The sequence below is a fragment of the Erinaceus europaeus genome, chromosome 7 (genome assembly GCF_950295315.1).
Source record: "Erinaceus europaeus chromosome 7, mEriEur2.1, whole genome shotgun sequence".
Taxonomy (NCBI): domain Eukaryota; kingdom Metazoa; phylum Chordata; class Mammalia; order Eulipotyphla; family Erinaceidae; genus Erinaceus; species Erinaceus europaeus.
Window position 1 is genome coordinate 72,906,463 of NC_080168.1, and position 25,310 is coordinate 72,931,772.

A 25,310-nucleotide genomic window follows, 5' to 3' on the forward strand; every position below is an offset into this window, starting at 1 on the left:
GGGAAGAAACTTCAATAGTGCTGCTGCAGAGCAGTGGTATCCCTCCTCTGCCACCCACCATCTCAAAACAAAAATAAAGAGTCCACTGGAAACAGTGGAGTTATTCACGTGCAAAAATCTTGGTGGGGGAAAAAAAATTAAATTGAGCCAGGAAGATAATTCAAGATTAAAGCACAGAACTTGCATGCCTGAGGCATGAGGTTCAAGCACTACACTGCCATATTCCGTAGCCATGGTGTGTGTTGTCTTTGTGTGCGTGTATGTGTGTGTGTCTTTTTCATAAACAAATTTTAAAAAAATCTTTGAAAAACAAAAAAAACAATTGAACTATGTCAATGGTACATTTTTCAATGACTGATTTAAAATTCAAACCTGACCTAAAATGTTTACCAGAAATTCATTTTTTAACTACCACCCATCAGATAAGTTTATAGATTATAGGCCAAATATATATATATATTCCTTACCATAAGATCTGGGAAACCAACAATGATTGTAGCATAACTATTCTCATCTGAGAGCATTCGGTTTGGAGAGGCAATCTTTTGTCCAACAGCTGAACTTAGATTTTCAGATGATAGTTGATCACTTGAAACTCTATGAGGTGTGCTGAATTCTGCTTCTGAAAAGTGTCAAGAGAAGCATTAGGCTTCATAAGCCCTGAAAATGTTTTGGGATTGAATGATTATACCATTTCCTTTTCATCAACTCAAACAGAAAAGCACAACTTAAAGGAATCACTTTCATTTACATTTGTGGATGGCTGCCTGAGAAAATTCAGCTTTTGTAATCAATGTATCTTCACCCAATACCTTCAAGTTGTAGGAAGCAGAACTTGTACCTTCACTTCAATGTATCTTCACCCAATACCTTCAAGTTGTAGAAAGAAGGAGATAAACTTGAAGCTCAAGTTTATTTTCTTCTTCCCACCATGTAATCAGTGGGGCTAGATGCCTATATGACAAATCCACCACCATTCCCAGCAGCCATTAATGTACCTCTTTTATTTTTCTTTCTTTTATTTGACAGAGATAGAGGGAAACTGAGAGGAAGGAGAGAGAGAGAGAGACCTGATGTACTGCTCCACTGCAGTACAGGTGGGGACCAGGAGCTGAACCTAGGTCCTTATGCATGGTAACATGTGCACTCTACTGGGTGCACCACCACCTGGCCCCAAACTTAAATTTTATTAGCAATAATTTTTATTATAATATATATTATATGTATGTAATAATAAATAAATATAATAATTTTTATTATAATGTCACAAGTATTCAACTTAGCTGCCTGAGAGATAGCACAGTGGATAAAGTGCTGAATCCTCAAGCACGAGGCCCTGAGTTCAATTTCTGGCTACCCATGCTTTGGTTCTTTCTCTCCTTCTCTCTGTTGTGTTAATAAATACATTTTTTAAAATGTACCTTGCAATGGTCCAGGAGGTGGTGCAATGATAAGGCTTTGGACTCTCAAGCATGAGGTCCTGAGTTTGATCCCCAGCAGCACATGTGCCAGAGGGATGTCTGGTTCTTTCTCCTCCTATCTTCCCATGAATAAATAAATAAAATCTTTAAAAAAAATGTACTTGGGGGACTAGGTTGGTGGTGCATGTGGTTGAGTGCACATGTTACAATTCTCTAGGGACCAGGTTCAAGCCCTGCAAGGAGAAAGTTTTGTGAGCTTTGAAGCAATGTTGCAGGTATCTTTCTATCTCTCTCTTTCTCTTTACATTTTCTTTTTATAAAATATATTTTAATATATTTATTTATTTATTGGCTAGAGACAGCCAGAAATCAATATGGAAAGGGTGATAGAGAAGGAAAGATGGACAGAAAGACAACTTCATCACTGCTTCACCACTTGCAAGGCTTTCACCCTACAGGTTGGACCGAGGGCTTGAACCTGGGTCCTTGCACATTTTAACATGTGCGCTCAACTAGGTGCTGCACCACCCGGCCCCTCTCTCTCCCTCTCTATCACCCCCTTCCCTCTGGATTTCTGGCTGTCTCTATTTGTGGGTCGCTCCGAGTCACCCACCTCCCTGGCCACTGGCGGCAGGGATCAGAGTGCCCTTGGGGGTCACAGGGTGGCTCTGGTGATGAGGGTGTAGTGCGAGGAGAGACACACACAGCTAATCAGCTCCGGGAGAAGTCTCTGAGGGACGACTCATTTATTGAGGGATACAAGCAAGTAGATATACCCATATTCCAGAGAGAAAGTTGAGGTAATCATTAACCCATACACAATGTATAGTTACATATTGACCTACAAAGTACTTGATCACAATTGGAAAGTTGCCATATAAGGCTTAGTCATGAGCTCACAGTGCAAGGACAGGCATTTTTCTCTGAGCGTAAATTACAGGCACCTCTGGGCAGGGGGGAAGGGAGCAGCTGAGTAAGACCAGGATATTTGCAGTAGGTTTCAAGTTGGCCATACACAATAATTCATGGCCTTTGTTTTAAAAAGATGGATTAGCATGTACAGAATGGTGCCCCGTCTGAGGAAGCCCATCCATTATAAAAGTTCATGAGGTCAGGAGGGACCTGCCTAACTTCTCCCCCAGGAAAGGGGCTGAATTCAGGGTCAACCGCTCAGACTCTCATGGAAATAATGGCTTGGACTTTCCAGACAGTGGGCCCTTTCCCCACATCTACCCAAGAAATAAATAAAGGAAAATGTTTAAAAAGTAACTTTAAAAAATAAACTTGGTGGAGTATATGTGAAATTAACCCATCCCAATGATAGTGCTATTCTTTAGTTTTTAGGGTTCCCCCCAACTTTGTTCCATTTAATCCCCAAATCAGGCTAAACTAAGTAGACATCATGATGGTCTGCTAGGAAAGGTACTATTTCTAAAGTATACTGAGAATCTAAGTGTACATAATTCTGCTTCATCAGAGAAAAAAACAACAACTAAGACTAAACTTAAAAAGACGGTAGAAATCTCTTATGTCTAGTTAGGTCACTAAGATTTATTTCTTGGTATAAATCTGACATGTGGATTCACTGTTGCCAAATGATTCTACTGTGTATTTAAGAGCCCACCCATAGAGTGAATAATCACAAAGAACACAGGGTTTACCTTGTTTGACGCCGAAGCCTGTGCTAGGGGGCTCCTCTCTCAGCACATAAAGCTGGCAGGTTGTGCTGTCCTCAGAGTCCACACGCAGAGTCTTAGTTAAGAGGTATTTCCTGCAAAAAGACAAAATGTGTCAGGCAGAAGTTGAAAAACAAGATCAGAAGAGAAAATACAATTAGAACATAAACTGGAAATGGTGTATTGCACCAAAGTAAAAGACTCTGGGGTGGGGGGTGGGGTGGGTGAGAATACAGGTCCAAGAAGGATGACAGAGGACCTAGTGGGGGTTGTATTGTTATATGGAAAACTGAGAAATGTTATGCATGTACAAACTATTTATTTACTGTTGAATGTAAAACTTAATTCCCCAATAAAGAAATTAATAAAAAAACAAACTTATAACCTTCTGGGGGCTGGGTAGTGGCACATCCAGTTAGGTGCACAGATCACCCACTATGTGCAAGGACCCGGGTTTGGGCCCCACCTACCCATCTGCAGAGAGAGGAGCACTTCACAAGCAGTGAAGCAGTCTGTAGGTGTCTCTCTTTCTATCTCTATCTCCCCTCCCCAATTAATCTCTCTCTGCACTATCAAGTATAATAGAAAGGGGGAAAATGGTGTATTGTACCAAAGTAAAAGACTGGGATGGGTCGGTGAAGGGGAGAATACAGGTCATGGAAAAGGATGACAGAGGACCTAGTTGTATTATTATATGGAAAACTGAGAAATGTTATGCATGTACCAACTATTGTATTTATTGTCGAATGTAAGACATTTATCCCCCAATAAAGGAGAAAGAAAAAAAAAAGAATAAGAAATAAAAAAAAATGGCCGCCAGGAGCAGTAGATTTGTAGCACCAAGCCTCAGCAATAACCTTGGTGGCAAAAACAAACAAACAAACAAAAATCCAACAATTCCTAAAACAAGAAGGATTGTTTCAAAAAGAGAGAAAGGAAGAGACTGATGAGGTGCATTCTATTCTCGTGGAACCTCCAGTAAATATGAGTGAGCAGCCAGCGCAGGGTACTTGTGACCAGCTGAGGCTCAGAAGCCCTCACCATTGCAATTCCCTTGAACTGCCTATTTTTAAGTTTTCTAAAGTGGGGTTGTATAAGTAGCTAGAACCTGCTGAGCAGGCTCCTCTTGCTTGTTCACAGAGAGGCAAAGAGAGTTCAATGCACTGAGCTGTGGCTACTGCAGCTCTGGAAGCAGGGCTCCAGATCCACTATGGACTTGATTTCTGCCACACGTATATAACGTCCTTTCATCAGGATGTGGGCAGCCCAGCTTTGGGAGGCAAAGTAAACACATTAACATCACCAAATAAGAACATAAGAGGGAAAGTAAAGAAGAAACGTCTCAAGGGTAGATTCTGCAAAGTTACAAAAAATCAGCAGCTCCAGGAAGGACCCTGTGTCCCTTTGCAAAAGGGATTAGCTGAAAAAGTGGTCTCAACACTGTTAAGAACAGAGTCACTTCTCTGTGAGCTAACAAGGAAAATTAAAAAAAAACTCAGTTAAAAAATTTTTTTTTAATATTTATTTATTTTCCCTTTCGTTGCCCTTGTTTTTTATTGTTGTCGTTATTATTGCTGTTGTTGTTGATGTCATCGTTGTTGGATAGGACAGAGAGAAATGGAGAGGAGAGGGGAAGACAGAGAGGGGGAGAGAAAGACAGACACCTGCAGACCTACTTCACCGCCTGTGAAGCGACTCCCCTGCAGGTGGGGAGCTGGGCGCTCGAACCGGGATCCTTATGCAGGTCCTTGTGCTTAGCGCCACATGCGCTTAACCCACTGCGTCACCACCTGACTCCCAAAAACTCAGTTTTTATGTCATGCTTTATGTTATGGTGAAAATTATGCTTCCACCACTGGTTTCAATGTCACCCCTGGGGACATTTGCATAATTACTTTGTGAAGTGACATTTTATTTAAATTCCCCCTTTATTGCTTTTGTTTTGTAGGAAATAAAACAGATACAAGATTGTTGTCACAGGGTCTATTTCCACATTTCTCCAAGAGAAGTATCAATACACTTTGCCCACCATTAAACCAGCATCTTATTCCACTATGGCAACATGATGTTGTTGTCATTTTTGCCATCAGGCTTCCTATTGATGATTCCACTATTTCTAGAATGTCTTTTTTTTTTTTTTTCAGAATGAGAGAGAGAGGGAGAGAGAAATAGAAAGGGAAGGAGGTAGCATAATGGTTATGCAAAAGACTCTCATGCCTAAGATTCTGAGGTTCTAGATTCAATCTGCTAAAACTAAACAGTACTCAGGTAAAGAAAAGAGAAGAGGGGAGGAGAGGGGAAGGGAAGGGAGAGACACCACAGCATTGTCCCTCAGCTTATGAGGCATCCCCCATGCCAGTGTTCTCATGTGGTGGCGAGGGCTCAAACCCAGGTCCCTATGCAAAGTGAAGTATACATTCTACTACGTGAACGATCTTCCAGCCCTTTCCTCTTTCTAACGTTCATGTGTTGAGATTCTGTCAAATCTAGAAACTATTACAAAGCAGGCACAGAGGGTCAGGGAGGCAGCACAGTAGTGGAACCCCTGCCCTGACTATGTGAAGCTCTGGCTTCCATCCTCAACACCAGATATGAAAGCAGCAAAGAGTATTCCAAGGATGGTGGAATGGCTTACAACCCCCTCTCTCTTCCCCACCCCACTTCCATTCTAAAAATATACAAATAGTTGGAGAGGTGATAGCTCAGAGGCAACTGCACAATTATGAATCTTAAACACAAACGAGAGCGGAGGGATGGTCATGGTGGCAACATAGCCCATCTGGATAGCGCATTGCTTTGTCATGTGTCTCCCAAGGTGCAGCGTGGCCCCCACCATATTGAAGTATGCTTTGGTGCTGTGACCTCCCTCATTCTCTTTATCTCCCTGCTATGTTTCTGTCAAAAAATAAATGAATATGAAATCCAAAAATAAATTAAAAAGGCTGACACAGGGAGCAGCTGTAGGGCATATGCCTCTGGCATGCTAGACCCTGGGGGAATCCCTGGCACCACCACCACCCGCAACTCTCCACTCCAAGCCCCGAGGAAATAAAGGCCAGAGAAACACTGATCAGTAAGGTTAGGCTAGAGGACACTCTGGGATTTCCTATGCAGAGGCACCCACTGGTTTGTTTTGTCCTCCACCAGCAGCCATTTGTCCTCTGCGACGAGGAAAACCGATTTGAGGTAGATGGGCAGTGAGATGGTATGAGTTCGCCCTTCCAGAACATCTAACACAGTCAGGTTATTCCTGGAAAGAAGAAGAAAGTCATTTGAGAAGATAAGGTAGGGATGATTACTGGGTAGCCATGGCCCTTACATTCCATGATATATTCTGAAACCCCGAGAACAATAGGAAATGAGGGGAAAACACATGCGCAAGGTCCAACAATAAGTAAGGACACAATGCTGAGAGGACATGACAGCAAGGAAAAGCCGCCACACTGGCAGTGGCTTATTACAGAGTAGCAGATAAACACTATCTCTACATTTTCCTCTTTCTTTCTTTTCTTTCTTTCTTTCTTTCTTTCTTCCTTCCTTTCTTTCTTTTTTTTCTCTTTTTTTTGAGAGACAGAGAGGCAGAGGGGCAGGGGTGGGGTGGGGTGAGAGAGAAAGCGAGAGAAAACATAGTACCAAATCTTCCTTTTATGTGGTGGCAGTCATGCACATGGCAAAGCATTGTACTATTCAAGAGAGCTCTTTTACCAACTCGATACTATCTTTTCTTATGTCTGTTTATAATGTAGGGTGACTGCATTTATAATAAAGTGGTTACCTTCATTTTATAATAAACAAGCTTAGTTCAAAAGGAAATAAAAAAGATAAAATAAGAACACCGTTTAAATGATCTACAACGAAGTGCTCACCCTTTTTCTTTGTAGAACACAAGCCAGTTCTTGTGTGAAAATTCCTTGCACATGTTATACGACTCCTAAAGACAAAACAAAGCAAATCATTCATATTAGGACTGTCTGATACAGTCGTGTTTCTTCAGAAGTGTGTGCTTAAAGATATCAATGCTTCAAACAGAGAAGCTGCAAGGAGGCTGCCTCTTTTTCCAATTCAAGACTCTCATGTAACATGGATTAAAAACTATTTCAAAATGTACTAGGAATTACATGACAAGATGCCTGTGGGATAAAACTGTAAAGTAATGGCTGGGTAATGGTGTACCCAGTCAAACATACACTTTTCTATGCACAAGGATTTGGGTTCAAATCCCCACTGTCCTGCAGAGGGGAAACTTCAGGAGCAGTGAAGCAGATCTGAGGTTGGTCGATTGGTCTCTCTCACTCTCTCTCTCCCCCTAAGGTGGGGAACAAGAGCTTGAATATGGGTTCTTGCTCATGGTAATGTGTGTGTTCTAATAAGTATACTCACTGCTTGGCTCCTCCTCCTCCTTTTTCATTTTACCAGAGCACTACTCATCTCTGACATATGTTAATATAACACATACAAAAAGAGGCTATTGGTATTTAATGTATATCATTCTTCTGTATCATGTTAGCATCTTCAGGTGCACTACTGAAGAATGCTCAAAACCTCTCTCTCTCTCTCTCTTTTGCCTCCAGAGTTATCACTGGGGCTTGGTGCCTGCACTAGGAATCCACTGTTCCTGGGGCCTTTTTGTTGTTGTTATTGTTGTTATAGCTGTTGTTGTAGTTGGATAGGACAGAGAAGAGAAATCGAGAGAGGAGAGGAAGACAGAGAGGGGAAGAGAAAGATAGACACCTGCTGACCTGCTTCACCACTTGTAAAGCAAACTCCTGCAGGTAGGGAGCTGGTGGCTTGAACCAGGATCCTTAGGCTGGTCCGTACACTTCATACCACGTGCACTTAACCAGCTGCGCTACTGCCCAGACCCCCTTAAACCCTCTCTATCTCACCTTTCTCTCAATTTTTCTTAAACTTATCAAATAAATAAATATATATCTTTAAAAACTATATTAGTATAAATATAGGTTGGAAACCATTGTGCTATTTAGTGGCTAACTGTGCAATTTATACCACAACATAAATACATAAGAAGTACTTGTTTCGCAGATGTAGATAAACTTATGATATACATTTTTTTGTTTGCCACCAGGGTTAATTCTGGGGCTTGGTTCCTGTATCAATCCACCATTCCCAGTGGCAATTCTTTTTTTCTTTCTTCTAGATAGTAGGTTGGACCAACAGACAGACAGAGAGGTAGAGATAGAGGGAGAGACACTATATCACCATTCCAGTGTTTATAAAGTTTTCCCCTGACAGGAAGTCCCATGTGGTGGCCTGGGGCTTGAAGCTGAGCTCTCACACTTGGTAATGTATCAGAATTACCAGGTGAGCAGCCCGTCAGCCTCCATAGTGATGATATTCTAAAAATCTCTTTCGATCATGTTTTTAAGACTTACGAATATTGTCTTGCAGGGCAGAAGGTAAGACTTATTATATATTTATTACCTATTCCTGAATGGCAGAATAAATTCTCTTAGAATAACATCAAATGTCTATGTCCTAGTTTAACTTACTTAATGAACTAAAGTGTTTTATTTGTCTAACAGATACAACCAGGTACCATACTCATGGGTTACTCCATGAATCCTCAACACAAATGTAAAATGGAAAAACAGTTTAATGTGACTGTGTGTTTAGGAATTTTTCTTGAATAACACATAGTTCATAATGTTAGCACAGTCCTGATTTCTTTTTTCCTACTAGGGTTATTGCTGGGGCTAGTTGCCTATAAGTAAATCCATCACTTCCAATATCCAGTCAGCCTCTCTCCCTCTCTCTTTCTCTCTCTCTCTCTCTCCCTCTCCCTCTCCTCCTTCCTCTCTCTTTTCCTTTCTTTTTATGAAAGAATCTGAGTGGTGGGAAGAGACCTGCAGCACTGCTTCACTACTCATGAAGCTTCCCCCTGCAGGTGGGGATCAGGGGTTTGGATCTGGATCCTTGCTTATGATAATGTGTATGTTCTAATAGGTACACCTGCTGCCTGGCCCTTCTCTTTTTTCTTCTTTCTTCTTCCTTTTTCCTTCTCCTTTTCCTTCTTATTTTTACCAGAACACTACTCAGCTATGACATATGTTAATGCAACACATAAAAAAGAGGCTATTTTATTTAATATATGTCATTCTGTATCATGTTAACATCTTCAGGTGCACTATTAGAGAATTCTCAAGGGCATTATAGAAACAAGGCACTGAAAAGTATGGGTGGGTGTGCTTTGTTTCTGCTTGGAAAGTTCTAGAAAATCTTGGGGAATTGGCTCAACTAACTGAAAGAGACTTTCTTACCTTTGTCTCCTTGTTCCACCAGGAAGTTTGCTTAGATGTCACCTCTTCAGAAGGAAGGGCAAGGCGGCGAAGGGTTTGGGTAGTGGTATCTAACAGCAGGATAACATTACTCTGGGGAAAAAAAGACAATAGCAGAAAGCTCAAAATTGTATCTTTTTTTTTTTAAACTTAAGAAAATAAGAAACATCTTCATAGCAATCTAGGAGTAAAGGTGACAGTGACAAACCAGAGGTGACAACAAAATAAAAACACTTGAGAGACACAAAAGACACTAAATAGTTTTCCTTAATAGAGAGTTTCAAGTGTTAGATGCATGAAGGTGTTTCTAAAGTGTTTGTTTATTTATTTTCTGAGTGAGGAAACCAGAACATTGCCCCAGTTTATGTGATGCTGGGGATCAAACCCAGGATCTCCTGCATTCAAGTTGTGCTTTCCATCCACTGTTACCTCCTCCACTACTACGAAGCTGTTTCTAATCATGTAATGTATATTTAAATATACATTGAACATTTTGCCTTAAAATCAATTCCTTATAAGCATAGACTTTCTGAGTCATGAATCCCTTTTAATCTATGGGTAATGAGGGATTTAAGAGGCTTTTGTTATATGTCCATTTACTTAACATAAAAATTATACCTAAAGACTATTCAGTTGAAAACCCTTATGTCACACATAATTAAATTCCATTTATTCTTTTCATAAATCACCATTTAATTGAGATAACTACTATACAATATAAAGTTAGAGTAGAAAGAAAATATGACGAACTCCCAAGAATCTAGTTCATAATGAGAGTTATTCTTCATTGTTTAATTCATTAAGCTTGAAGAACACTCAAAGCTAGTGCTGTAATAATGTACAAAAAAGAAGATTCTCCTGAATTATTCATCACAGAAATGTAAATGAAGTAATAACTTCTCAGTAATCAGGAGTCCTTTAAAATTGTTTAGATAAACATTAAGCATTAAAATAACATAGGAATATACAAAGTAAAAACTTAAATTGAAAAAGCCAGAAAAGGCAAAATACCTTAAGAAAATGTAAAGAAGTTGGCCTTTTTTAGTAAAAATTTAAAGAACTAATACTAGAGTTCAAAATTTAAAGACATAAAACTAAATTTATAGTTGCTTTTTTTTCTAAAAAAAAATCTCTACAAGTTGTTTGCCAGGCCTCATAAAAATGAGGGTGGCTAGGCAGTGGCACACCAGGTTAAGCACACAATTTGAAGTGCAAGGACCCAAGGATCCCTGTTTGAGCCCCTGGCTCCCCACCTACAGGGGGGTTGCTTCACAAGCGGTGAAGCAGGTCTGCAGGTGTCTATTTTTTTCTCCCTGTCTCTGTCTTCCCTTTCCCACTCAATTTCTCTCTGTCCTATCCTATTTAAAGAATGAAAAAAAAAAAAGGCGTGCAGGGCAGTGTATTCATGGCACAGGCAGTGAGTCCCAGCTATAACCTTGGAGGCTAAGTAAATAAATAAATATAAAGAGTAGGTAGCAAAATAAATAAATAAAGTCAAAGAATATGTATACTTTATATATGTATGTATGTGTGTGTATATATAGTAGACTAGAAGATGCTACTTGCTCCACAATATTTAGCCAGTTTATGTCTAAACATAAAGGAGAAAAGGATGATGAACTAACCATGAAATTTGCCTGATTATAATGTAATTCAGCTAGAGAGAAACAAAAAAAAATATTATGTAGAAATCATGATTCATGTGCAAACCTAGGACCTCAGAGTATGATTTCCACACATCTTTTATATGTAGCAAGAAGCTAACACCCAAAAAAGGTGAATAGAGCAAATGGGAGAAGATATTTGGACATCACATATCTGATAAGGGATTAAGGTCTAAAGTATATAAAGAGGCCATATAACTCAACAACAGAAATCGAAGCACCTCATTCCCCATTTCTCAATAAAAAAACATGGGTGAAAGACCTAGCCAATTTGCCAAAGGACATATAACCCAACAGAAGTGGGGGGAAAAAATGTTCCACATTAGTTATTACTAGAGAAGTGAAAATTAAATACAATGAGAGACCAGAGAGAACAGCTCAGACCTGTGAGAAAGGTCCACATCAGAAAGATCAAAGCAAGTATTGGTGAAGATGTGGAAGAAAAGATACTTTTTAATCACTGATGGAAATTAAAATTGATACAGCTCCAGTGGAAAATGGTATCAGAGTCTTTAAAAAATGGAAATAGCAAGGGCTAGGCAGTAGCGCAGCACGTTAGGCGCATATGACGCAAAGTGCAAGGACTGGGATAAGGATGCCGGTTCGAGGCACCCCACCCCTGCCTGCAGGGGGTCGCTTTACAAGCAGTGAAGCAGGTCTGTAGGTGTCTATCTTTCTCTTCCTCTCTCTGTCTTCCCCTCCTTTCTCCATTTTTCTCTGTCCTATCCAACAATAACAGCAACAGCTATGACAGCAATAACAACTACAACAAAAACGCAACAACAAGGGCAACAAAATGGGAAAAATAGCCTCCAGGAGCAGTGGATTCATAATGTGCAGGCACTGAGCCAAAGGATTAAAAGGACATATCTACCCTATGTTCATAGCACTTTCCATGACAGCCAGGAAACAGAAGCCATCTAAATGCCCATCAACAGATAACTAGGTAAAGAAATTATGGGATGTGGACTCAATGGAATGCTACTTGGATCTTTAAAAGGATAAAATTCTATCATTTGGGACAAAATAGATGAAACTGGAGATGATTGTGCCACATGAAATAAAAAGTGGATGAGAGCTCATGGAACCCACATTTAACAATGTAAAGGCGATAAAATATCAAGTAGAGATATCTTGTCAGTTTGAAAGACTATACAATAGCATGACTTACCCAAGACTGAAATGAAATTATTAACTACAGAAACAGTCACCCAGAGGCAGGATATGGCTGATCAGGTAGTGTACACATATTACCATGCACAAGGGCCTGGGTGCCAGCCCTGACCACTACATGGGAGCTTCATGACTGATAGAGCACTGCTGTGTGTGTCTCCACCTGATCCCTGTAATCTTACAATTTTTAAATCAATTATTAATATCAAATAAAAATGGGAAAATAAATCATAGTTACCATTCTGGTTTTAAAAACAGTACGTATTTTTTAAAGGAGCAACTCTATCTTAAATGATAAATATATTCAGCATTACTATTAATTCTCAGCATTTCAGTAATTTGGGTAATATTAACTTTTTATAACCACAGCACTTCTCAGCTCTGGTTTATGGTGATGCAGGGGCTTGAAACTGGAGCTTTAGAGTCTTAGGCATAACAGTCTAACCAGTATGCTTTCTCCCCTGCTCTTTTTAAGTAAAAGAAAGTTCTAAAAATCATATTTAATCCCCCAAAAAAATTTAGCAAAAGAATAGGCAAATGATTAAACATGAGACTAAACAGAAAAATAAAAACAGTTTTACACTCTTCTTTCTTCTTAGGGTCTAATATGTATATAATTATACCTTGGAACCAAAAAAAAAAAAAGTGAACCAGAAAGCTATGCCTTTCTCAGTGACAAAAACCACATATTTTTCATCAATGGCTATCTTTAAAATTAGTTTTGGAAGCAACAGGCAACATGGAGTTCTGCTGCTCCATCGTTGTGAATGTTAATATTTTCCTTCTCTAAATGACTAATGATATACTCTGTCTGAGTTTAAAATAAAAATAAAATAAAATAGAGAGTCGGGCTGTAGAGCAGAGGGATAAGCGCAGGTGGTGCAAAGCACAAGGACTGGCATAAGGATCCCGGTTCGAGCCCCGGCTCCCCACCTGCAGGGGAGTTGCTTCACAGGCGGTGAAGCAGGTCTGCAAGTGTCTATCTTTCTCTCCTCTTCTCTGTCTTCCCCTCCTCTCTCCATTTCTCTCTGTCCTATCCAACAACGACAACAACAATAATAACTACAACAATAAAACAACAAGGGCAACAAAGGGAATAAATAAATAAAATATTTTTTTAAAAAAAGTATGGGACTTTGATCAGGTCCCTCTTAAAAAATAAATAAAATAAAATAAAATAAAATAAAAATAGAATTTTGCATCACACTTGAGCACATATAACTGTGGCTTTGGGGTTCCTTTCAAGGGGGTAGAGAGGCAGAACCAAGTGAACAACTTTATTATGTTTGCATTTGACTGGGAGGAAAGTAGCCTCTGGATGACTTCAGTGTCTCCAAATCTACAATTTTAAACTTTGTACAGATGTAAAAGCAATCTCATGCAGGGGCTGGGGGTGGGGGTGGGATATTTTATTTTTAGATATGGCAAAGTTTCCCTTTCCTCACTTCAGATTTTATTTTGGCAGGGGATTTCTGAACAACTTCTTTAAGTGGGGAAACATAGCCAATGTGAAACTGTATTTTAAAAAAACAAGAAAGAGATGAAGTAATGGCAGTATTTTGCAGAAACATTTTAGCTCTCTTCTCAGTTATGGCAAAATGGATGGGTGAAGGGAAGAAATGACAGCAGTGTGTTAATTTTTTTTCAACTAAAATGTTCACTTCCTAAACTTTATATCTTCATGTTGTTTGCTTAAAGACGGTTTATATCCCAAAGCAGAACCACAATATAAAATAGATATACTAAGATATTTTCTCTAGAAAATAAAGATATGGTCCTATGGCTTATCGATATTTCCATTTTATAAATAATTTTTTTGAATCTTTAAAAAAAAAGAAAATGAAGATATGGGGGCTGGGTGGTGGCATACACGGCTGAGCGCACATGTTACAATGTGCAAGGACCAGGGTTTGAGCCCCCGTCTCCACCTGCAGGGGGAAAGCTTTGCAAGTGATGAAGCAGTGTTGTAGGTGTCTCTCTCTGTCCCTTCCCATAACCCTCTTCCAATTTGATTTCTGGCTGTCTCTATCCAATAAATAGATAGCTTTAAAAAATTTAAAAAAGAGAGAATGAATATATGGTTCAAATGACAAGCAGAGTGGAAGGATCTGAACAGCTGTTCATTATCTACTAAGTGTGTTAAGGTGGCTTTCTAGAAAATTGCTGAAACAGTGGTCAATGTGGTGCCAGGTAACATGAAAGAATGCCAGGGGGCAAAGTGCTAGCTAAGGAAGTCAAGTTTACCTTTACAATGAATACCATATTTTCTCTGATGAATGATACTTTAAGTGAACAAAGCCTTAACCAGAAGTGTTTCTAAATAATAGGATCTTTGATAAAATAAAATGCTGAGAACATAAAACCCTATTTAACAATTTGCTATATGTAAATTTGATAGTTAATTGGACAGTTGAACACGGAGCAGAACTATTTGACTAAATATTTCCTAGATTCCTATTCAAGCCTGACCAATTCACTGAATTAAAAATCACCAAGGGAGGGGGGCAAAGCCAAATGACCAAAAAGAAGGGTCTTTTTCTTTCATCCCTAAAATAACTACAAAGTCATAGAAATGGAAAACCTTGCATGGAAATGGGTTTTGGGTCTCAAATAAGCAAGAGAGAAAATCCCGGCATTCTGGTGGAGATGACACAGAGATACCCTTAACAAAGGTTAAAAAAAAAAAAAAGAAAGATAAAAAGTCATTCTACCTGACAATAAGCTACAATCAGGAAGAGACCCAAAATACAGATAACTTTTTAAAAAATATTCATTTTATTTATTTATTCCCTTTTGTTGCCCTTATTGTTTTTTTATTGTTGTAGTTATTAGTGTTGTCATCGTTGTTGGATAGGACAGAGAGAAATAGAGAGAGGAGGGGGAAGACAGAGAGGGGGCGAGAAAGATAGACACTTGCAGACCTGCTTCACCACCTGTGAAGCGACACCCCTGGAGGTAGGGAGCTGGGGGCTCAAACTGGCATCCTTAAGCTGGTCCTTGCTCTTTGTGCCACGTGCACTTAACCCGATGCGCTACTGCCTGACTCCCAAAATACAGATAACTTTAATCAGACAAACAGGAAACTTGAACTAAGATTCCCATGTCCAAAACTTATTATAACATCATCATCATAATAATAAATTTTAACAACTTTACAACAGAAATGAGAAATTAAAGTCTTAAATATCATGGAAGCAGTAACACCCTTCCAGACTGTTGAGTGTAGTCTGGTGAAACCAGTCATACTAGAATTCAGTTTCTATGGAGTCAGGCGGTTGCACAGCAGGTTAAGTGCACATGGCACGAAACACAAGGATGGCGTAGAATTCAGTTTCTATAGTAATAGATCTTCATGATGGAGTCAGGGAACAGTACTGCATTTATGGCACATGGTCTGCCAGAATGGGCTCCCCTAACAACCTATGAAGCACCGAAAAATCTAAAACATTTGGTTACTACTCAGATTGGCTGAAACTCATTGTGGTAGCCTCAGCCAAGCACTTGTGGCTATAAAACCCCTGGTCACAGCCCAAGACAACTCAAGCATAGACTTCTGACTCTAGTCCTAAAAGAACACAGAGGAAATCCCCTGAACTGATGTTAGTTTGAGAAAAACCCCAAATTTACATATAACAAATTATTAAATAGTACTAGAGTTTTATGGTCTCAACATTGTTTTTTCTCGAGGATCCTGTTATTTAGAAACACTTCTGATAAAGGCTTTGCTCAATATAGAGTCATTCATCAGAGAAAATAAGTCAGCATGAATAAAACCCCAAATTCAATAAAAATATACAAACTTTCTAATGAATTCAAAATTTTCATTCTAAGGATGTTCACCAAAATTAAAAGTTCAATGGAAGAACAAGTCAACAAAGTCTGAAAAAAAGTCAGAGAAATAAAGGATATAGTACTGAGCTACTGATACATAGAGAAAGAATACCATCAGAAAGATAGAAGCCAAAAGTCAAAGTGGTGGACTGGAAGGTAGTATAGAAATACTAGCAACAAGGGGGGAGGGAATGAACTAAAATAAATAAAATGGTAAAAGATATCCTAGGTAGGGTACCACCTTTACCATGCATGTAGCCAAGATCTGAGCCTTGGAATGATGATATCAGTGTGCCACTGTGACAATGAGGGAAGTTCTGATGCTGTACTGTCTCTCTACGTCTCTATATGGATCAAAAAAAGAGCCTTGGAGCAGTGAAATGATGTGCACATAAGTCTCTGGCTCCACAATAAATCAGTAAAACAAATAAAGATAGTACAAGAAAGCTGTGTGACATTAAAAGGCACAATGCTCACATCATAGGAGTACCCAAAGAAAAGAGAAAGGTCAGCATTCTTATTTGAAGAAATATTAGCTGAAGGGCCAGGTGACGGCACACCTGGTTAAGCACACAAGTTACTATACACAAGGAGTCAGCTTCAAGCCCTGGTCCAAACCTGAAGCAGTGCAGCAGGTGTCTCGCTTTCTCTCTCTTTTTTATTTTTTAAAAATCTTTATTTATTTGCTGGATAGAGACAGTCAGAAATTGAGAGGGAAGGGGGTAATAGGGAGAGAGACACCTGCGGCACTGCTTCACCACTTGTGAAGCTTTCCCCCTGCAGGTGGGGGCCAGGGGCTTGAACCTAGGTTTTTGTGCATTGTAACATGTGCGCTCAACCCGGTACACCACCACCTGCCCCCACCCCTCTCTCTATGTCCCCATTCCTTCTTGATTTCTTCTCTGCCTCAATCCACTAAAAAAAAATATAATTAAATAAGTTATTAGCTGAGAGTTTCCTGCAATTTAGTGTTAGTAGATCCAAGCATCTTTATGAACTCCAAAAATATTTCAACCTTAAAGTCTTTAAGGCACATAATAACTAAAATTAAAAAGATAAAAAATAGAGAATCTTAAAAAAAAAAAAAAGCAAAAAAGGCCTATAAAAAAATTCCCCCCAGACCACATACTGATTTTTCAACAGAAATTTCAGCAGCTACAAAAGACTGGCAACCCAACAACAAAAGTCCTGGACCAGATGGCTTCACAAATGAAGTCTACAAAACCTTCAAGAAACAGCTAATACCTATACTTCTAAAGCTCTTCCACAAGATCAAAGAAACAGGAACACTCCCTTTCACCTTCTATGAAGCCAACATCACCCTGATACGAAAAGCAGATAGGGACACAACAAAAAAAGGAAAACTACAGACCAATATCTCTGATGAACATAGATGACAAAATATTAAACAAGATCCTGGCCAACCAGATACAGCAGTATATCAAAAAGATTGTTCATCACGACCAAGTGGGATTTATCCCAGGAATGCAAGGCTGGTTCAAGATACGTAAGTCAATCAATGTCATTCACCACATCAACAAAAGCAAACACAAAAACCACATGATTATCTCAATAGATGCAGAGAAAGCCTTTGACAAAATCCAACACCCATTCATGCTCAAAACACTACAAAGAAAAAATGGGTATATATGGGAAATTCCTCAAGACAGTGGACTCCATATATAGCAAACCTACAGCCAAGATCATACTAAATGGACAGAAGCTAAACACATTCCCCCTCAGATCAGGGACTAGACAGGGCTGTCCATTATCACCATTACTCTTCAACATCATATTGGAAGCTCTTGCCATAGCAATCAGGCAAGAGAAAGGAATATAAGGAATACAGATTGGAAGGGAAGAAGTCAAGCTCTCACTATTTGCAGATGATATGATAGTATACATAGAAAAACCTAAAGAATCCAGCAGAAAACTACTGGAAGTAATTAAGCAATATAGCAAGGTGTCAGGCTACAAATCGATGTACAAAAATCAGTGGCATTTCTTTATGTAGACACTAAATCTGAAGAAAAAGATATCCAGAAATCACTCCCATTTACTGTTGCAGCAAAATCAGTAAAATACCTAGGAATAAACCTGACCAAAGAAGTGAAAGACTTGTATACTAAAAACTATGAGTCACTATTCAAGGAAATAGAAACTGATACCAAGAAATGGAAAGATGTCCTATGCTCATGGATTGGATGAATAAATATAATCAAAATGAATATTCTCCCCAGAGCCATATACAAATTTAACCCAATACCCATCAAAGTTCCACCAAGCTTCTTTAAGAGAATTGAACAAAAAACTACAATCATTTATCTGGAACCAGAAAACACATAGAATTGCCAAAACCATCTTGAGGAAAAGAAACAGAAATGGAGGCATCACACTCCCAGATCTCTAACTATTTTATAAGGCCATATCATCAAAACAGCCTGGTACTGGAACAAAAATAGGCACACACACCAGTGGAACAGAATTGAAAGCCCAGAACTAAACCCCCACACCTATGAGCATCTAAGCTTTGATAAGGGGGCCCAAAGTATTAAATGGAGGAAGGAAGCTCTCTTCAATACATGGTGCTGGAAAAACTGGGTTGAAACATGCAGAAGAATGAAACTGAATCACTTTATCTCACCAGAAACAAACATCAACTCCAAATGGATCAAGTACCTGGATGTTAGACCAGAAACTGTCAAATACTTAGGGGAAAACATTGGTGGAACACTTTCCCACCTAAACCTCAAGGGCATCTTTGATGACATAAACCCAACTGCAAGGAAGACTAAAGCAGAAACAAATCAATGGGACTACATCAAATTGAAAAGCTTCTGCATGGCCAAAGAAACTATCACACAAACAAGGAGACCCCTCACAGAATGGGAGAAGATCTTCATATGCCATATATCAGACAAGAGACTAATCAACAAAATATACAAAAGAGCTCAGCAAACTTAGCAACAAAAAAAGCAAATGACCCCATCCAAAAATGGGCAGAGGATATGAACAGAACATTCACTACAGAAGAGATCCAAAAGGCTAACAACACATGAAAAATTGTTCCAGGTTGCAGATTGTCAGAGAAATTCCAATGAAGACAATACTGAGATATCACCTCACCCCTGTGAGAATGGCATACATCAAAAAGGACAGCAGCAACAAATGCTGGAGAGGCTGTGGGGACAGAGGAACCCTTCTGCACTGCTGGTGGGAATGTAAATTGGTCCAGCCTCTGTAGAGAGCAGTCTGGAGAACTCTCACAAGGCTAGACATGGACCTTCCATATGACCCAGTAATTCCTCTCCTGGGGATATACCCCAAGGATTCCATAATGCCCAATCAAAAAGATATGTGTACACCTATGTTCATAGCAGCACAATTCATAATAGCTAAAACCTGGAAACAACCCAGTTGGCCAACAGATAAGTGGCTGAGAAAGCTGTGGTATGTATACACAATAGAATATTATGCAGCTATGAAGAACAATGAACCCACCTTCTCTGACCCATCTTGGATGGAGCTAGAAGAAATTATGTTAAGTGAGCTAAGTCAGAAAGATAAAGATGAGTATGGGATGATCCCACTCATAAACAGAAGCTGAGAGAGAAGAACAGAAAGGGAAACAAAAAGCAGGATTTGACTGAATTTGGAGTAGGGCACCAAAGTAAAAACCTTGGGTTGAGGGTGAGGGTGGATGTTCGGCTTCCCAGGGTAGGGGTGGGGGGCTGATGGATAGGATGGGACACAGTCTTTTGGTGGTGGGAATGGTGTTCATGTACACTCCTATTAATTTGTAGTCATATAAATCACTACTTAATATGAGAGGGGAAAAATTTAATATATAGGCTGAGTCTTTGCTATGTTGACTCTCTCAAAAGCCTAGACCAAGGAGAACAGAAGCAACTGGTGGCACAGCTATATACAAATATTGTCAAAGGACATAAATTATGGTGATGTTGTGTATGATACAGTAAATCCTAACAAAGGGATTTTTCAAAGTTAACCCAGTTGCCAAATAATGTTGATTATATCAATAACTCTCTATTGTCTTCTTAACCCTAAGATAGCAGGAACCTCCTACTTCCTCTATATTTCCCCAAGTCCTGGAACCACTAGGGTGGGGCTCACTTTCCTGCATGCTTCTCTCAATTCATACGAAATGATATTGCATATGGTGATCCCAATCTAATCAATGCAAGGAGTACCACCTCGGTATGCTTCACTTCAGACTGTGTCCAGAGATGTTAGGCATGGAATGTCAACCCTTTACCCTCATTACTTGGGTGATACCTTCACTTTCATAGTATTCTCTAATTCCATTCCAGGTGGTTCACTTCCTAACAAAGTCCCAAAACCTAGATATAGACCAGCTCCCATATGATAGAGCATATATGTTCACATGTATCCATAAATTAGGGCAAAGTATATATCTGAAATCAAAAGTACACAATAGTCTGCAGTGAGTCAGTATAAAGTTCCTAATGAAATAGTATCTAATAGACTTAGATACCCTCCTCACCTACTTTCTATTACAGTTCTCTCACTCATTCCAAAGCTAACCTTATCAAAGCAAGGACTGCAAAAGCTGAATAAGGGCAAGAGACTGGCATACTTTAACAATGACTTTTTAGTCACTATCAGGCCACCCCATCAGCTGGGGCCCTATTCAGGGAGTCCTGAGATTCCCAAAAAGACTTGATGGGCCTAGACCTCAAATAAATCCCTCTCTCCACTGTTACCGGTCATTTCTGTCAGGAACAACACAACAGACCCCTTTGTGGGCCCCCACAGGACCTTGCCCTCAACTTGGATCAACAATGGTAGAGAATGTTCCATCCTCCAAAGGGAGGATGGACAACATACTCTATGCTACACCTGAGGAAGATGGGTCGATATTGGGGCACCTTGGAATGTTCCTAATCATGACCACAGAATGTGAGCTCAGATCTACAGGGATGCAGAGTTCACAGAGGCTGCTAAGCTGAATATGGGCCCAACACCAAATCAAATCAATAGGGTTTACAGTCAACAATATTTATACACTTTTCCCATACTAGGAAGCTACTCTCTTCCCTGATCTAGCTTTCTATTCCTTTTCCAGCCATGACATCATCTCCCCAGACAATAACTTGGATCTACCTGCATATCAGATTTCAGTCTCAGGCAAAAAAAAAAAAAGAAAAAAAACAGAAGAAAAAACTAATATAGCCACAAGCCCTTTGGAATATAACTAAAATATGCCTACTAGCTATCTACAAAATGGAGACCCCCTCCAACTCTTCATCTACACTATTTCAGCCTTTAAGTTCATGATTGATTAACAACTTGTTTGGCTTTGTATGTTAACTCTCTTTTTAGCCACCAGGTTCCAGATGCTAGCAGCATGAGGACTAAACTTCCCTGGACAGACAACCCCACCAATGTCCTGGAGCTCTGCTTCCCCAGAGCCCCACCCTACTAGGGAAAGAGAGAGGCAGGCTGGGAGTATGGATCCACTTGTCAATGCTCATGTTCTTCAGGGAAGCAATTACAGAAACCAGACCTTCCACCTTCTGCATCCCACAATGACCTTGGATCCATACTCCCAGAGGGTTAAAGAATAAGAAAGATACCAGGGGAGGGGATGGGATATGGAGTTCTGATGGTGGGAATTTTGTGGAGTTGTACTCCTCTTATCCTATGGTTTTGTCAAGGTTTCCCTTTTATAAGTAGATAAATAAATTAAAAAAAAAGACTGGCAAAATATATTCAATCTTTGAATAGAAAAGACATAATTCTCCAGGAATACTCTTTTGAGTTAGATTATCAATCATGTTTGAAGGAATGATGAAGAGCTTATCAGACAAACAACAGTTAAAGGATACCATTAACACCATACCAACCTTATAATGAAAAGTAAATAAAAGGGAAATACTTAATGTACTTTCTCATATATAAGAAAGTAAAGGAGCAAGTAGTGTAAAACGAAGACAAGTCTTTGGCTGCGGACTATATCATTGGGTTGACCAATGTGGACTAGTGTTAGTGTATGTGGGGAGACGGAATAACAAGGGTGGGAGGGTTAGTATGGACTTTGGTGGAGGGATACTGGTGTTTTGGTGGACGGTGCACTATAGTAACATATTTTGAAGAGTTGAGAAATCTCTCAACTCTATGCTTCTAAAACACGTATAGTCTTTTAAACCAAGTTTACCTCAAAAACAAGCAAAGCCATTATTTTGAAAAAATCATAAAGATATTGCATGGTTTTGATGAGAGATTCTTCCGGCTATAGAATCTAACTCAATGACACTGATATTTTGGTGGAACCTATACTAGGTTGAAACTTCTATAAGTAATATTTGGCTATATCTAAGTCTTGTTTCTCAGAGAGAGTAAAAAATTTTAAAAATGTGAGGAACAAACTAAGAATGGTTGATAACTCCTAGGCAAGTCCTCAAACTAAGGCTGACTTATTTACCTAGTGAAATACTGAAATGTCATTTACGTAACATTTTTTTATGTGTTACTTCGCTTATTATTTTCTGTCTTTTTGTCACCAAGGTTCTCTCTGTTTCCATCTGTATGATTCCAGTGCTCCTGGCAGACTCTTTTTTTTTTTTAATGTAATAGAATGAGAGACAGAGGGAGAGAGGAAAGACAGTGGTGCTGTCTTACTCCTGCAGCTTCCCCAGTGCAGGATGTACATACTTGTGCATGGTAGCTGGGAGATAAACTCAGGGGTTTAAACTCAGGTCCTCGTGCACAGGAAACTCTATACCAGGTAAGCCACAGCCTATCCTCTGAGAGTACAGTTTCTTGGTAACATTCTGCTTGCAAAGTGGCTTTATTTTTTATGGAACCGGGACCTCACAAATGTGTGATTTCAATGCTATGAACTACTTTTTTTCAGCCGTACAGAGAAGTAGATGGGGAAAGACCATAGTGCCGAAACTCCTTCAGTTACAAGAGCATTTCTCATGTGGTGCTGGGGTTCAAACTGAGGTTGGCACCCTAGCTGGTGAGCTCTCTCTCCAGTCCTTACAGTAACTTTAAATAAATGCAAAGTGACAGTCTGGTGAGACAAGTTAATGGTTCTGCAAAAAGACTTTTGTGTCTGAGGCATCCAAAGTTCCAAGTTCAATCCCCAACACCATCATAAGCCAGAGTTGAGCAGTGCTCTGGAAAACAAAAACCAAAAAAGAAAAGAAAACAAACAAACAAACAACTTGCAAACAAAACAAACAAAACAAAAAACCAACTTGCAGTGACAACACTGCATCTCTTTCATGTTTGTTATTGTATAATGAGTGTTTTAAAATCATTCAAACTAGACTATTGTCTGAGTATCTGCCCTGAATGTGACAAAGTAGGTAGACTTTAATTCAGGGCATGGAGCTGGGGAGGAGATGGTGGAAGAAGTAGCTGTTAAGTTAATTGATTTAGTATGGACTCTCAGTTTCCCCCTATCTGCTGGGCAACCTAATCCAGTTCTCTTGCTCCCTTTTCTCCCATGTTTACACAGCTAGCAGCTACCTTACTGGACCATGTAGGAATAGCATGGGATTCTGGATGTCATCACTCTCTTTACACACTGTCAGCCTTTAACTTTTGATCCTTCTCTTTGAGATACTCTTCACCCATTCAACTCCCTCAGGCCTAGCCTATCACTTTACTTTGTTTCTCTATACTCTTTACCATTACCTGAAACTAGTGCATTTATTTGTTAACATGCTTGTAGTCTATCTCCTCAGAAAGAGCATAAACTTCACAAGTAAGAATTATCAGGGAGTTGAGTGGTAGCTTGCCTGGTAGTGTGACAGAAGAGTCAAGTACACACTTTACTATGGTAGAGGTCCTGGGTTCGAGCCCCAGGACATCAGATGGGAATGCCTGCAGAGGGTGGAGTGTCATGAGTAGTGAAGCAGTGCTGTGGAGGTCTATCCTCATTCTCTGTTTTTCACTCTCAATATAAATAATGGGGGGAGGATGACCACCATGCCTATTGTTGAACCTGAAACCTTGGAGCTCCTGCCAAGAAGATCTTTTGTGTAACAACTGTGCTAACCTCCCACCCACTGGGCTATGCTTTCATTGACTTATTTTTTGTAATTTAATGTGGAGGAAGTAGAAAGGGTAAAGTCAAGAAGTTTTACCCTTCACATTTTTGTGTTCAAGAATTCCTACTGTTAGAATTTATGTCTTGTTACCAAATGACCTGCATTTCTCTGAAATACAATCATCAGATGGTTTCACTCATATGTGCAGTATATAGAATGGACTTCATTTAAAAAAAGTAATTAAATTGTTCCTAAGATTTTGTGAAAAGTATGGTGGTTACTTTTAGTGGGCAAGGGGAGAGGAGGACACAGAACTGTGGTGGTGGGTGTGGTGTGGAATTATACTCCTGTAATCTTAGATCTTGGATGTTAAATTACTAATAAAAACCACACTTTAAAATGTTAAAAAAGAAAAGAAAGAAGATTCCCAGAAAAAAATAATAATAATGATCAAGAGCAGTAGAGTTGTACAGGCATCAAGCTCCAGTGATAAAATCCTAGTGGGGGTGGCGGGGTGGGGAAAGAGAGCTGGGGAGACAGGATAAAGGTTGTGCAAAAGTCTTTCACGTCTGAGGCTCAGAGGTTGCAGGTTCAATCTTCAGCACAACCATAAGCCAGAGCTGAGAAAGGCTCTTGTCTCTCTTTCATAAATAAATAAATAAATCTTTTTTTAAAAAAAGAAAGAACTGTCAGGCATCAGGTGTTCATCTTAAGGAGAAGAAACCTTGACATATTTGCTAGCAGAATAACAGTTCATGCTTAAGTCTCAATAGAAAGGAAGCTATTAGCCTGTCTCTGTGTAACTGATAAGATACACCCCCCATCTCTGACCCTCTGAGGTCTTCTTCCTTGACCTTTATGAAAACACATATTTTCAGCTAACAGTTGCAAATCACACTTGCTTTTCCCTTCACATGAGTTACTCTTGGCACAGCTTTGCCATGTGTGTGATTGGGGGTGGGTTACCTGCTGCTCGTGGAGAATCACTTGGCCTTTAAGAGGGTTTCCCAGTGGGGCTACTGTCACAAATGGGTGCCACACACCACTGGCTGTTCTTGGAAAGATGTCATATAAGTCGACAAAGTAGCCATTCTTCCCATCCATATTCATAAAGTACAGGGAGACAGGATTGCACGCAACTGCGTAGAGAGTATTTTCCCCATTTTCTGAAATGAAAGAGAAAAATTTGTTAGTGGTGTGGCTG

General features: G+C 39.6%; 1 protein-coding gene across 4 annotated transcripts in view; it reads right to left on the reverse strand.

Annotated features, from left to right (window-relative positions):
- VWA8 (von Willebrand factor A domain containing 8) overlaps positions 1-25,310 on the reverse strand; it is a 408,658-nt gene that overhangs the window by 127,820 nt on the left and 255,528 nt on the right. For all 4 annotated transcript variants that reach the window (XM_060194755.1, XM_060194752.1, XM_060194753.1 and 1 more), the window contains exons 29-34: positions 25,073-25,272; positions 9,376-9,486; positions 6,964-7,028; positions 6,222-6,347; positions 3,083-3,192; positions 468-622 (exon numbers count right to left, since the gene is read on the reverse strand). In XM_060194755.1, coding sequence (XP_060050738.1) covers positions 468-622; positions 3,083-3,192; positions 6,222-6,347; positions 6,964-7,028; positions 9,376-9,486; positions 25,073-25,272 — 767 coding nt within the window. The remainder of the gene's footprint in view (positions 1-467; positions 623-3,082; positions 3,193-6,221; positions 6,348-6,963; positions 7,029-9,375; positions 9,487-25,072; positions 25,273-25,310) is intronic.